The 15,470-nt window shown below is 40.8% G+C and overlaps 1 protein-coding gene and 2 non-coding genes across 4 annotated transcripts in view; all 3 read right to left on the bottom strand.

Moving 5' to 3' along the window:
* The window catches only part of atg16l1 (ATG16 autophagy related 16-like 1 (S. cerevisiae)), a 55,434-nt gene that overhangs the window by 14,643 nt on the left and 25,321 nt on the right, over window positions 1-15,470 (bottom strand). The window contains exons 7-13 of one of the 2 annotated variants that reach the window (XM_064984119.1): window positions 15,224-15,289; window positions 14,692-14,778; window positions 12,542-12,604; window positions 12,223-12,267; window positions 10,763-10,865; window positions 9,409-9,514; window positions 369-439 (exon numbers count right to left, since the gene is read on the bottom strand). In XM_064984119.1, coding sequence (XP_064840191.1) covers window positions 369-439; window positions 9,409-9,514; window positions 10,763-10,865; window positions 12,223-12,267; window positions 12,542-12,604; window positions 14,692-14,778; window positions 15,224-15,289 — 541 coding nt within the window. The remainder of the gene's footprint in view (window positions 1-368; window positions 440-9,408; window positions 9,515-10,762; window positions 10,866-12,222; window positions 12,268-12,541; window positions 12,605-14,691; window positions 14,779-15,223; window positions 15,290-15,470) is intronic. The other variant, XM_064984120.1, reaches the window with a different exon arrangement.
* Window positions 9,093-9,360, bottom strand: LOC135553524 (small Cajal body-specific RNA 6). The gene has a single exon (XR_010457603.1). It is a non-coding gene; the product is annotated as a small Cajal body-specific RNA 6 (non-coding RNA).
* LOC135553522 (small Cajal body-specific RNA 6) lies at window positions 10,368-10,634 on the bottom strand. Its single transcript, XR_010457602.1, has one exon. It is a non-coding gene; the product is annotated as a small Cajal body-specific RNA 6 (non-coding RNA).

Raw genomic sequence — 15,470 nt, 5'->3', positions numbered from 1 at the left:
AACGTCAGCACAAGAACTGTTCGTCTGGATCTTCATAAAATGGGTTTCCATGGCCGAGCAGCAACATTCAAGCCTAAGATCACCATGAACAATGCCAAGCATCGGCTGGAGTGGTGTAAATCTGGAGCAGTGTAAACGCATTCTCTGGAGTGATTGATCACGCTTTACCATCTGGCAGTCCGACAGACGAGTCTGGGTTTGGCGGATGCCAGGAGAATGCTACCTACCCGAATGCATAGTGCTAACTAAAGTTTGGTGGAGGAGCAATAATGGTCTGGGGCTGTTTTACATGGTTCGGACTAGTTGATGATCCATGATATAGGGTGCCATTTTAGACAGGCTAGGAGATTAATCAAGATGACACTCACAGCACTGTCAAACTCTATACTGGTGATCCCGGCGTTGCTGCCAGTCAGAGCACCCTTAGGCTCACAGCGACCTGTATACAGGAAGAAAACAGGGGTATTCATTAGTGCACACCGTAGCAAAAAAATGTTGCATAAGAAAACGTTTAGCAATCAAAACAAGCTTTTCTTATTGGACAAATTCAGGTTAGTTTATCGCCGCTTCCATCCATTTGCTTCCTAGGGAATATACCCCAGAACCATATCTAACCGGTGCCTACGGAAGTCCCTGACCAGTCTACTCAAATCTTAGAGACAAATAAATGGCAGTCAATTTGAAAGGGGGTGATGTCTGGGCCATGTTAAATTGTAGCATGTGACGGAAAACTAAAATTAGCGTTTCGTATTGGACGAGTTTAGGTAGTCCCCCCCCCTCAAGCCGTTTTCTTTTGGTGACGAATGAACAAGACCCATGACAGACTGCTACAACACAGAACAAAAGAGTACCCATTAAAATACACACCAACTGAACAGTCAACCATTTCAAAATTACAACCTTTGTGCAATTCTATGCAGCTATGATAAATAATCTGCATTGACATAAGGGGTGGGAACGTTTAAACGAAAATTGGGGCCCTTAATTTTAAGAAAAATCCCTGACAGAAAGCTGTTCCCCTCCCCCCCAAAAAATGTATCAAAGTGCAGCTGGCTAGCCCGCGCTTCTCTTCGCTAATGATGTGAGCGTGTGTTCAGTCTTCGGTCTTTCGTGTGGAATATCCTGGCCTATCTATTGATAGGCCCTGCTTTACCGAATTTGAGAGACATTGCAAGCAAAGAAATGGCGAAATACAGCTTTTGATTGCCGACAGATGGGCCTAGTGTGTGGTTCTGACTCGGACAGCCTGGTGGCCAACCTGCCTATACTTTGCCCCTCCCCCCATCCCTCGTAATGAAAGCTGCGTCTGTGATAGCAGAATCAGAATTCTTTAGGTAACATATGAAAATGAATAAAACATCTTATTTATCAAAGTATGCTGATGTGGAAAAGTTACTTGGGTCCAGAGAGGGGAGAGGTTGGGTTAGTCTTATCTGTGAATGTGTCTAACTATTCCTAAACCATGTGAAGGGATGGTGTGATTAATGGGGAACCAGTTAGGTGGCTCCACAATGTCTGTGTGCCAGTCACTCTTCTCTCTGTAAGCTTGTCCAGGAGGGGTTGTATTTTTTATGAGAGTATCTAGAAATTGACAATTGATATGTCATTGGATGACGTAATGTTTTGGTTCTAAGTGGTACCAAGAACGAGACAAGAACTTCAGTTTGAGACCAAACTGAAGGACAATTTATAGCCAATGCTGTCTGGCTATAGGATAATCCTTTTTTTCAAGTAAAGGGTTCTTTGTGTAATGTTCCTAAGATCTGTTATTTGTCATGGGAGTTTAGATGGGTGTGCCTTTGCTATAAAGGATCTCAGTTGCCATTATGTTGACACTCAGAGAATTCATTTTAGACACTGAATTGATCTGAGAGTCACAGGGCTATGGTGAAGCTCATAATTAAAGATGGACTTTATGATAACTCTGACTTGTGTGGTTTGCTCTCATGATTTGGTAATAAAGGAAATTGCCATGACATGTCTCTCACAGAAGTACGGCAACTAATATCAGTCTCCTCCAGTCCAAAAACATTTCATCTTTGGAGTCGATTCCTAGTGGACGATTCCTACCAAAAAACGTCCTTCCCTGGCTTTTCCAAAATGATTGTATTTTGCATTACTTATTTTACAGAATTTTTACTCATACAGAAATGTACTAACCATTTTTATAAAAGTTTTCATACCTATTCACAACTTAACCCACAAAGACAACGCGCTGTATGACATTGGTACCCAGCCACGTGCAAAATACCTCACTGAATGACAAATGTGACCCATTTCAGGAAACTTGGCGTATGTCGCAAGTCAACTTCACAGGAGAGCCGTTTGAATGTAAAAAATATTTTACCGGGCAGAAATGCCTACTGGAACATGTGAACTTTCATGTGCCTTCATAACAAACTGTATGCCATCTGTAAATACGAATACAATTGTGAAATTACGAGCCTTGTTGGTTAACTTCTTATGGCTGGGGGCAGTATTGAGTAGCTTGGATGAATAAGGTGCCTAAAGAAAAACAGCCTGCTCCTCAGTCAGTTGCTAATATATGCATATTATTATTAGTATTGGATAGAAAACACAAGTTTCTAAAACTGTTTGAATGATGTCTGTGAGTGTAACAGAACTCATATGGCAGGCAAAATCCTGAGTTGAAATCAAAACAGGAAGTGAGAAATCTGAGCTTTGTATGTATCCCCAATGAAATCCCCTTGAGATAATGATGTTGCACTGCCTAGGGGTTCCACAAGATGTCAACCATCAATAGAAATTATAATGAGACTATGGTGTTGTGGGAGTAAATGATAGCTGAATGAGTCAGGTGTCTGGCAGTCAGCCATTTTCTAATCATGCTTATTCCTCATGGTAGTCACTTGCGTTCCATTGCTCACGAAGACAAGGAGTACTCTGGTTGGAAATTTATTGAAGATATGTTAAAACATACTAATGATTGATTCTGTACTTAGTTTGAAATGTTTCTTCGACCTGTAATATAACTTAAAGGTTTTGTCCGATATAACGCTGACCAGAATGAGCGTTTGGATATTTATACCAAACGCGCTAACAAAAGAAGATATTTGGACATGAATAACGGACATTTTCGAACAAAACAAACATTGTGGACCTGGGATTCATGGAGTGCTTTCTGATGTAGATCAAAGATAAGGGAGTATTTATCATGCAATTTCTTGTTTATGTCGGCTATTGTGACAAATTCTTCTGAGCGCCGTCTCAGATTGCATGGCTGGCTTATTCCGTAAGGTTTATTTGAAATCAGACACAGCGGTTGCATTAAGGAGAGGTATATCTATAATTCCATGTGTATAACTTGTATTATCATCTACATTTATGATGAGTATTTCTGTTGAATGATGTGGCTATGCAAAAAAAATTAAAAAAATCACTGGATGTTTTTGGAACTAGAAGGTAACGCACCAATGTAAACTCATATTTTGATGAATGAACTTTTTCAAACAAAACACATGTATTGTGTAACATGAAGTCCTATTAGTGTCATCTGATGAAGATCAAAGGTTAGTGATTAATTTTATCTCCATTTCTGCTTTTTGAAACAAACAAAAAAAATTGCTGTGTTTTTCTGTGGCTGTGGTGACCTAACAATCATTTGTGGTGGTTTTGCTGTAAAGCATATTTGAAATCGGACACTGGTGGGATTAACAACGAGAATAGCTTTAAAATAGTATGGGCTACATGTATGTTTGAGGAATGTTAATTGTGCCCTACACTTTGTCTGTTGTCATATCGCTCCCGTTAACGGGATTGCAGCCATAAGAAGTTAAGCAACAGAAAGACAGCACTCTTCCCACTAGCCATTGTTAGCAGAGATAATGAGTAGGCTGGACATGCCGAGAGAGGAGTTCGGATTGGTCTGCCATATAGGATGCTTCTGTCCATTTGAGCTGGTCAGTATGTGTTGGTAATCCTGTTGAAAGCGGCTTTTTAATGTATAGTGGAGCTGAATAAGTATTGCTCTCCACTTTCTGGAGGATCAAGTTTTGAAATCAGTGGAATTACAGTATGATAGCTAAAGAGAAGGAGAAAACATGTCTCCTGATCACATCTTCAAACTAAGGGCAACCGTGGCATGGCATTCGTGAAGGGGAGACTGTTCCATCATGCATGATGATATATGGGTAAGAGTCTAGCTAGCTACATTCAGATATTACACATTTCTACTTGAGAGAAAGTAGTTCCATTTCAAACTGAAGTGCACTGTTAGCTGGCTGGCTCCCTAGCTAACGTGTATGACATTGGTATCCCAGAACCGTTTGCTTTGCTAGCTAACATTAGGCTCCGCTTACCTAGCTAGGTTCAGTGTTTACTTAGCTAGCAACATGTCTTAAGCTAAAGTGTACTGTTAGCTAGCTAACGTTAACTTTTCGGGATAGGGGGCAGCATTTCACTTTCGGATGAGTAGTGTTCCCAGAGTGAACTGCCTCCTACTCTGCCCCAGATGCTAATATATGCATATTATTATTAGTATTGGATAGAAAACACTGAAGTTTCTAAAACGGTTTGAATGATGTCTGAGTATAACAGAACTCCTATGGCAGGCAAGAATCTGAGAAGAAATCCAAACAGGAAGTGAGAAATCTGAGGTTGGTCATTTCAACCCAGTCCTTATTGAATTCACAGTGAGATATGAATGAAGTTCCACTTCCTAGGGCTTCCACTAGATGTCAACCATCTTTAGAAACTGGTTTGAGGATTCTACTATAAAGGAGGGGCTCATAAGAGCGCTTTGAGTCAGTGGACTGTCAGAGTATTAGGCTTGTGACGCGCACTCGCGACGGAGTTTGCTCTCGTTCCAGTGCTTTTCTTCAGACAATGAAATTCTCCGGTTGGAACCTTATTGATGATTTATGTTAAAATCATCCTCAAGATTCATTCCATACATCGTTTAGCTTGTTTCTACGACCTGTAACGGAACATTGAGTTTTTGTCTGGGCGAAGTGCTCGTCCCTCATGAAGATGGATTACTGGGCTGAACACGCTAACAAGTGGCTAAATTATAAACTTTATGGAACAAATCAGTCATTGATTGTCGAACTGGGATTCCTGGGAGTCCCTTCTGATGAAGATCATAAGTGAATATTGTGTTTTTTCGAACTTCTGAAGACTCAAATGGAGGACATTCCTCTGGCTGTTTTGGGGTTCTGAGCGCCGTTCTCAAATTATGCTTTTTCCGTAAAGTTTTTTTTTAAATCTGACACAGCAGTTGCATTAAGGAGAAGTCTCTATCAATGTTTATTATAAGTATTTCTGCAAAATCACCGGATGTTTTTTAATCAAAACATTACTGCACGTAATGCAGCAATGTAAACAGATTGTTGGATATAAATATAAACATTATCAAACAAAACATACATGTACTGTGTTACATGATGTCCTATGAGTGTCATCTGATGAAGATCAAATGTTAGTGATTAATTGTATTTATATTTCTGCTTTTTGTGACTCCTATCTTTGGCTGGAAAAATGGCTGTGTTTTTTTTTTACTTGGCTATGACCTGGTAGATTAACAAGAAGTTTTCATTTGCTGTTTTGGACTTGTTAATGTGTGAAAGTTAGAGTATATCACAAAAGTGAGTACACCCCTCACATTTTCGTAAATATTTGAGTATATCGTTGCATGTGACAACACTGAAATTACACTTTGCTACAATGTAAAGGAGTGTACAGCTTGTATAACAGTGTAAATTTGCTGTCCCCTCAAAATAACAACACAGCCATTAAATGTCTAAACCGCTGGCAACAAGTGAAAATGTCCAAATTGGGCCAAAAGTGTCAATATTTTGTGTGGCCCCCATCATTTTCCAGCACTGCCGTAACCCTCTTGGGCATGGAGATCACCAGAGCTTCACAGGTTGCCACTGGAGTCATCCTTCATGCCGACATCATGGAGCTGGTGGATGTTAGAAACCTTGCACTCCACCTTCCGTTTGAGGATACCCCGCAGATGCTCAATAGGGTTTCGGTCTGGAGACATGCTTGGCCAGTCCACCACCTTTACCCTCAGCTTCTTTTGCAAGGCAGTGGTCGTCTTGGAGGTGTGTTTGGGGTCATTATGATGGAATACTGCCCTGCGGCCCAGTTTCCAAAGGGAGGGATTATGCTCTGCTTCAGTATGTCACAGTACATGTCGGCATTCATGGTTCCCTCAATGAACTGTAGCTCCCCAGGGCCGGCGAACACTCATGCAGCCCCAGATCATAAAAATCCAACCACCATGCTTGAATGTAGGCAAGACACCCTTGTCTTTGTACTCATCACCTGGTTGCCACCACACACGCTTGACACCATCTGAACCAAATAAGTTTCTTGTTCTCATCAGACCACAGGACATGGTTCCAGTAATCCATGTCCTTAGTCTGCTCGTCTTCAGCAAACTGTTTGCGGGCGTTCTTATGCATCATCTTTAGAAGAGGCTTCCTTCTGGGATGACAGTCATGCAGACCAATTTGATGCAGTGTACGGCGTATGGTCTGAGCACTGACAGGCTGACCCCCCACCCTTCAACCTCTGCAATGCTGGCAACACTCATACGTCTATTTACCAAAAGACAACCTCTGGATTTGACGCTGAGCACGTGCACTCAACTTCTTTGGTCGACCATGGCGAGGCCTGTTCTGAGTGGAACCTGTCCAGTTAAACCGCTGTATGGTCTTGGCCACCGTGCTGCAGCTCAGTTTCAGGGTCTTGGCAATCTTAAAGCCCAGGCCATCTTTATGTAGAGCAACAATTCTTTTTTTCAGATCCTCAGAGAGTTCTTTGCCATGAGGTGCCATGTTGAACTTCCAGTGACCAGTCAGTATGAGGGAGTGTGAGAGCGATGACACCAAATTTAACACACCTGCGACCTTGTAACACTAACAAGTCACATGACACCGGGGAGGGAAAATGGCTAATTGGGCCCAATTTGGACATTTTCACTTAGGGGTGTACTCATTTTTGTTGCCAGCGGTTTAGACATTAATGGCTGTGTGTTGAGTTATTTTTAGGGGACAGCAAATGTACACTGTTATACAAGCTGTACACTCGCTTTACATTGTAGGAAAGTATAATTTCTTCAGTGGTCACATGAAAAGATACTCAAATATTGACAAATGTGAGGGGTGTACTCACTTGATATACTGTACATATTTATAAAAAAAATAAAATAAAAAAATAAATCGCACGCTGCCTTTTCACCGGAATGTTGTCGAAAGGTTAACTTGCTGGCTCCCTGGCTAACTTTACGTGTATGACATTACACCCGTTGAATATGGCCAGTGTCAGTAAAGTCGGAAAAAAAGCGTAATGAAATTGTCAGCAGAGCAGTGGTAAACAAATCATTGGCCAGAGCATCAAGTGTGCTCTGAATGCTCAGAGAGCAAAACGAGATGCGTGGGGCTAAAGCTTAGGGTGTGAACAATGCTGAATGGGTGAAGACATCTCTTCACAAGATAAAACATTCAAAAGACCCTTTTCTCAAAAGTGAGTTTACAAGTTTAACTTTTAAAAACATAATTACTTTCCCATTGTTCCTCAAATGTAGTGCATGACATTGTGTAGCTTTGATTCTCTAATTTAATGAAATGTAAAAATAATAATTTCAAATTCTGCTACATAAAACCAAATCCAGGTGGTGAGTCAAATGGATTAAAGGGCAATGATCGTGCACATTACCACACAATTGAATTTAAATTAGGCCTAACTGAATGATAACGAATGCTTACTTATCAGCATTGGCACTCACATTTGACCGCATGCCTTATGGGTAGATAAGATACTCTTATGTTTTAATTTGTGAAAAGCAGCAGTTAGGGTACCACTTTATTTACTATAAGAAACAAAAACATGCTACATATTGCAGTAGGCTTTTAGAATATTGCAAAACATATGCTTGACTCTATCCGAGTTGATGCGTGAGGGGAAGCAAATGTGATAGCCAGCCTATGCAGCCAGCCCATCAAAACCACATTTAAAGTATACAGAAACTAATTTCACACATAAGAGTTAGCCTAAAGACAAGATTAAATTGACAGTCTGATGAGTGACAATATTATCAGTGTACACGAAGAGATGGGCGCAGCTTAGAATTGACAGATGCAGGGAAAGGAGCATCACAATTAAATCCTGCTTCAGAAAGACTCCATGCAGGTAAAACGTTTTGATTTCTATGTAGTATCAGAAAGAGCATATTCTGCAGTTTGTGACACTTATTTGGAAATAGAGCTGCATCTCTTGAATTTGTTATTTGACAACTAACTTTTCCCAAGAATATCCACGCCGTCCATGCGTTCAGCACCACTCGAGCAGCAGCATAGCTCTAGCTATTAAGCAAAGACGAGTAACTTAAAAAATAAACAGAATAGCATATTTTAATACACTCTTATTTCCACAATGTTTCTTTAAACCTGACAAAACAAAATAATGGATTTAACTCTTGAACTAGCTTTTTTAAATACATGCATACATGCATACATGCATACATCTAGCCTGCTGGTTTTCTGTTCTACCTGATAATAAAAATTACACACACGGTGTCCCGGGTATAAATCAGTCCCTGATTATATGGGAAAATGAAAAAAATAAAAAATAATGCAGTGTAACTGGCTTCAAGGTCCAGAGTTGAGGGCCTTTAAGTAATAAACAAATGCCATGTTTAAAAAATGTTTTAAAAAATTAAAAGTTTAAGTATTCTAATGTGATCTTCATAAACAACCAAACGATTATTCTTCGGGTCACATAATTGAAATGTATTCATTGGACTGTTAGAATGTTGAGTCATTGGCTGGAAAGGGGGATCCCGAGTGGTCTAAGGCACTGCATCAGGCAGTGCAAGAGATGTCACAGTCCCTGGTTTGAATCCAGGCAGTATCACAGCCGGCCGTGATTAGGAGTACCATAGTGCGTTGCCCCAGCGTCGTCCAGGTTTGGCCAGGGTAGGCCGTCATTGTAAATAACAATTTGTACTTAACCGATTTGCCTATTTAAAGATTTTTTTCTTTGCGTTTTAATGGAAAGACTAAAATTGTCACATACATAATTGACACTCCCATTTGGTGAACTAATCATTCTCCTGTCATGAAGGTCTCAGCTTGAAAACTTGAGATCATCTACCTATCCCAAACCCACACCCTGATACTCCTTGGTGATTGGTCATGTTGGATGTCCAACATCACTGTGACGCCTTGGTCTCAGAGACACATGATGCGAGGTCATCCTTTCTGTCAGCAGCACCCGTGACCAACGATGCACAACTAGAGCATGCTGGGAGTACAGCAAGGGCTGCTGGGAGCAGAGGGGACAATGGGAAGGGACTTGGGCAATCAGACCTTTTACATTTCATCACTGACCTCCAGATCAACAAGTCACACACTTTCCTCATACAAAGACGTCACATACCTGAGACCACTTCCCACAGTTTGACCCTGCGGTCCATCCCTCCGGTGGCCAGGAGTCGGGAGCCTGGGCTGAACCGCACCGCATTCACTTCCCCATCATGGGCTTCCTGAACAGACAAATGCCACACAGTGGTGACCAGAGGTCATCAGCGTTATTCATGTTGATATAGGCACACACGCAACTGAACATTTTTCAAAAAGGGTTTTGCGACAGAAAACATCTTATTTGCAGAATTTGTCCATTTGGTGCCTAATAAAAACTAAAATTGGATTTTCACAGTAAATACAGGCAGTGACTGTAGATAGAGGTTGTTTTTAAACCACAAAACAAATGTCACACACTTTCAAAGGAACTGTGGACCAATTGGCAAAGTCCATAAAAGCCATTTGTGACTAGTTTAGCCGTATATCGACTAGGTTTTTTTTGCAGAAATGCCTTCTGGAACATGTTAACTTTCATGTGCCTTAAACTTGTACGCCATCTGTAAATACAAATAAAGTTGTTAAAGTGTCATCTATTTATAAAATATTTTTATCTGGACACTTTGTTCACCAGGAATTTTTCATCATTGTAGGCTACTACTTTTACCACTTAGTCTTAATCTTTACTACACTACTCACTGTTAACACATGACCTCACATGTGAATCATTAAAGAGATGGGTGGGGCTGGCTTAAAAAAAGGTGTGAACAATCCTGAATGGGTGTACACAAAGACCTCTCCAATAGGTGTCCCAAAATAGTCAAGGGCCATTTTCTCAAGTGGGGTTACAACTTTCAAAGCAGAATTACTTTCCCATTGTTCCTCAAATGCAATGTATGATATACCATTTTGTAGTTCTGTGTCTCTGCGTTTATTCAATAGAAAAAACACAATTTCAAATTTTTCTACATAAGACTGAGTCAAGGCGGCCGATCACATTTATTTTTCTTTCTCTTCTGCATCGTTTTCTAAAGTCTAGGTCTCAGCTTGAAAACTTGAGATCATCTACCTATCCCAATCCCACAACCCCACACTCCTTGGTGATTGGCCATGTTGGATGTCCATCACTCTGACACCTTGGTCTTTTAAAGAGACAGGATGTGAGGTCATCCTCTCTGTCAGCAGCCCCTGTGACCAACGATGCACAACTAGAGCATGCTGGGAGTAGAGCAGGGGCTGCTGGGAGCAGAGGGGACAATGGGAAGGGACTTGGGCAATCAGACCTTTTACATCTCATCATCGACCTTCAGCACCTGACCTAAAATAAATAAATTTTAAAAAAGACTCCCGCCTTTCATAAAAATGTGCGCATGTCCACGTGTGAGAGCTGGCCTGATCTCAAAACACTAGGAAAATGAAACCAAGATACTTACAAATACATGGAGGGCAGTGGAGGGAACGCGGACATCGGCACACACTCCGGAGGTCGTCTCCGTGTTTTCAGGTGATGTTCCGTAAGAGATCCCAGGACGACGCCTGTCAACAGAGAGGAGAGCTGTAAAACTACTAATCACCTTAAACACGCAGACAATCAAAAACAAAATGCATTCAGGGAAGTCGAAATACAACCATATGGTCACGGAACTCATAGCACAACATGCAATGGTCCCAGGGAAGCCAGTGCAGGGTCAGAAAGCAGAGCGATGGAAGTGGGAAGTAGTCAGGGAACTCGTCATGAAGCAAATGGAAGCCAGGGATTTCTAGGATCCCAAATCAGTTGCCGCTAACGGCCAAACTAGACCGCAAGCGTAGCATAGCTGAAACGGTAACCAACAAGACATGCAGAAGCAACTCACAACTGTCTCACACTTCATTTTAGTCGGTTTCTATGCTAACGGAAAGGAAAATGCAACACTCGCAGGGTAGATTGAGTAAATCCACACCGGAAATCCTTCAAACAAACAAGGCTTCATACTATGTCCAATACGCTATAGCCAAGTGTCACAGTAGCTAAATAGTGTAGGAGCGGTTGCCAACTGTAAACCACTTTAGCTGGGAAGCTAACCAACATGGAGCAAAAACAATTAACTTATTTACAGTAAGCCAACAAACATAATGTTGCCTCAAGAGAAAGACATGAAATTACCATGGTATTAGACTTCATATCTAACAACCCATGTTGAAAGTACCTTTTTTTTTATTCATAAAATTTTAAAATATGTTTTTAATTTTATGAATAAAAAGGTACACATACATACATATAAATAACTGCTTATCAAAGCTGACTGGCTAACTTAATAATCCTGCTTTATGGAACACCCCAAAGTCTCCGCGCTTGTTTACATAACGATATAAGGGTGGGGAAATCGCATACAAAGACGCAGGTGCTTTGAAAAGCATGTCAGTATGTGATATTTGCACCCTAATGAGGGTATACTTATGAGATGGAGCACTTTGGAATTATCAAACAAATTACCCCATTCACAGATGGAATTAGTCTTGTACTCAAAACAAGCAATAAATTATTTTTTTAAAGACAAAGGTAACATTCAGCAAGAGTTCCAGAATGTATGAATTTGCATAAATATGATTTTTTTTTTTAAAGCCATTGAATCACTAACAAAGCAAAAGTTATGCCCGAGACCAGGTTTTCAATCAATCGATCAGTTTAAGATTTGATGGTCAGTCGAATTTAACCTAGATAAATTAAAACACTTGTTCAGATTGTTAGTTTCCCACGTGGGATTTGTTTTCACTGAGAAGCCAAATTTAATAGTGCCATCATCCTGGATTATTTTTAGTAGCTACATCAAGATGCCTCCACTAACACACACACACACACACAGGCGTGCACACAGCTGTCAGCCCTACAGACACCACAGTGACGTTTCACCTGGAGTCTGGAGGAAGGAGTCCGGGATGCACAGACTCAGATACGCTGCAGACGGACAGACAGAGAGAAGCCATCAACAGGAAGGACACACCCATCCAAAGGATCCACAGTAACATAAGGGAAAATGTTTGATAATGTAATGAAACAGAAAACGAAAAAAGCCCCTTTCCAGGGGTGTATTCATTAACGCACACTGTTGCAATACTTTTTGCAACTCTTCCGTTTGGTGCCTTATGAACACAACCCAGGACAGACGAACAGACAGACACCCATAGAGCGGAAGACTTCAGACTCGCCACAGAGAACCAAGCAAACGCACCCAAATATGTTGGAGATCGAGTCCAACAGGCCGCTTTGAGGAGGTTGTCCGGAGATACGTTTACTACAAGAAAGGATCACAGAGAGGGTTATTTCATACCCTCCGCCAAAAATATACGTCCCGGTCCAGAAAAATCCCTAGCCCCAGCTTTCTAGGCACTTGTGTAGATTTGAAAAGATTTGAAATATTGAGTATAAACCAGACTTTGGTTGAAAAAATATTTAAGGTATTTCAATTACTTTCAAGACACATTTGGAAGTACAGCACCAGTCAAAAGCCCAGACACCTACTCATTCAAGGGTTTTTCATTATTTTTACTATTGTCTACATTGTAGAATTATAGTGACGACATCAAAACCATGAAATAACACATGGAATCATGTAGTAACCCCAAAAAAGTGATAAATCAAAATATATTTTATATTTGAGATTCTTCAAAGCAGCCACCCTTTTCCGTGATGACAGCTTTGCACACTTGGCATTCTCTCAACCATCTTCATGAGTTAGTCACTTGGAATGCATTTTAATTAACAGGTGTGCCTTGTTCATTTGTGGACTTTCTTTCCTTCTTAATGCGTTTTAGCCAATCAGTTGTGTTGTGACATGGGTGGTATACAGAAGACAGCCCTATTTGGTGAAAGAACTGCTGAAATAAGCAAAGAGAAATGGCAGTCCATCATTACTTTAAGACACGAAGGCCAGTCAATCAGGAACAAGTCAACAAGTTTGAATGTTCCTTCAATTGCAGTCGCAAAAACCATCAACACTATGATGAAACTGGCTCTCATGAGGACTGCCACAGGAATGGAAAACCCAGAGTTACCTTTGCAGCAGAGGTTAAGTTCATTAGAGTTACCACCCTTAGAAATTGCAGCCCAAATAAATGCTTTACAGAGTAACACACATCAACTGTTCAGCGGAGACTGCGTGAGTTAGGCCTTCTTGGTCAAATTGCTGCAAAGAAACAACTAAAGGACAACAAGAAGAGACTTTCTTGGGCCAAGAAACACGAGTTATAGAAATTTAGACAGGTGGCAATCTGAACTTGTCTGATGAGTCCAAATTGATTTTGTTCCAACCGCCGTGTCTTTGTGAGATGCAGAGTAGGTGAAAGGATGATCTCTGCATGTGTAGTTCCCACCATGAAGCAAGTGGTGTGATGGTGGTGGGGTGCTTTGCTGGTGACACAGTCAGTGATTTATATAGAATTCAACGAACACAACCAGCATGGCTACCAAAATCATTCTGCAGCGATAGGCCATCCCATCTGGTTTGCACTTAAGTGGGACTATCATTTGTTTTTAACAGGACAATGACCCAACACACCTCCAGGCTGTGTAAGGGCTATTTGACCAAGGAGAGTGATTGAGTACTGCATCAGATGACCTGGCCTCCTCAATCACCCGACCATAACCCAATTGAGATGGTTTGGGATAAGTTGGACCGCCGAGTGAAGGAAAAGCAGCAAAGTGCTCAGCATATGTGAGCTTCCTCAAACTCCTCAAAGACATGAAAAAGCATTCCAGGTGAAGCTGGTTGAGAGAATGCCAAGCGCGTTCAAAGCTGTAATTAAGGCAAAGGGTGGCTATCTTGAAGAATCTCAAATATAATTTTGATTTGTTTGACACTTTGTAGAACAATAGTCAAGACATCAAAACTAAGAAATAACACATATGGAATCATGTAGTAACAATGTAGAAAACAGTAAAAATGAAGAAAAATCCTTGAATGAGTAAGTGTCTCCAAACTTTTGACTAGTACTGCAAGTATTTGGATTATATATTTAGTAGCTGAATATTGGAATGTATTTGGAAATAGTGTATTTTCTAATACAACAAATAAATACTCCCATGCATTTCAACCCAGGTCCGTATGGTATTTGGAAGAAAAAAAATCTGATTAAGTGGGCTTTTTATAGTACGTTCATTTGAAAATAAGTATTTAAAGAACAAATCATTTGAACCCAGGTATGGTATAAACAATATGCTGATTGAAGATTTCACCCAAGCCTTTCATAGGGTAAGGTGGAGCTACTTCCATATTGTTTAGATCTATCAAATTCTTAGATCTACATCAAGTGTGTAGGACTGGCGAAAGGGGACATTTCTGGACAGGGTTTCACTAAGAACATGTTTGAGTCTCACTCCCACCTGGGGGTGCGGCTGAGCGGCCGGTTGGGAGAGGCCTCTCTCGTGCCTTTCCCAGAATCCTCAGTTAGAACCTCGATGTCGTCGTCCCTGAGAACAGGAGACCAGAAAAGTCAACCACCAATCCTAGGGGTGAGTCTCAATTTTAATTCCTTAATCCCTCGCATCCGCTCTTGCCATAATTAACTGTATAGTGTGATATGCATTTAAATTGTACATTTGATTAATAAAATATTTAAATGTCATCTTCCTCAAATATTGAACCGAGAATGAAGGGTATTATGAAGACGCTTTGCGACAGTAAAGAAAATCTGATTGGTCCTGAACTCGCAGCTCAAACACTTCATTCAGGATAAAGTGGAGTTAGCCTGCCACGGAAAAGGTTAAAGCTGATGCATTCGTTGCCATAGAAATGAACCCAACTAAAAAAAGGTGAGTCACCCCAAGTGGAGTTAAGAATTGACCAGTTTAGCTCACAAACTACTCTATCCCTCTGCTCAGAGCAGTCTGTGGTTCTATGGTAAATAATACTCACGGGTCCATGGGCAGGGGTTCCTTTGCAGCATCTGCAAGCTCCTTCTGAAGCTTGGCTTGTCTGCGCCTGGAACGAAAAGCATGAGAATAACTAGATAAAATGCACTTATTACTGGATTACACAACAACCTAAACACTTATTTGGAAGGTTTTACTTAAAAATGAATGTGACATGAGGTCATCCTGCCTGCTTTAGTTGAATCCATTGATTGCTTGCTGCTCCGGATAAGAGTGTTTGCTATATGATT

Source organism: Oncorhynchus masou, chromosome 13 (genome assembly GCF_036934945.1).
Source record: "Oncorhynchus masou masou isolate Uvic2021 chromosome 13, UVic_Omas_1.1, whole genome shotgun sequence".
In the NCBI taxonomy this organism is placed as follows: Eukaryota; Metazoa; Chordata; class Actinopteri; order Salmoniformes; family Salmonidae; genus Oncorhynchus; species Oncorhynchus masou.
The sequence above is the reverse complement of the archived record's forward strand: the minus strand, read 5'-3'. Positions and strand labels throughout refer to the sequence as shown.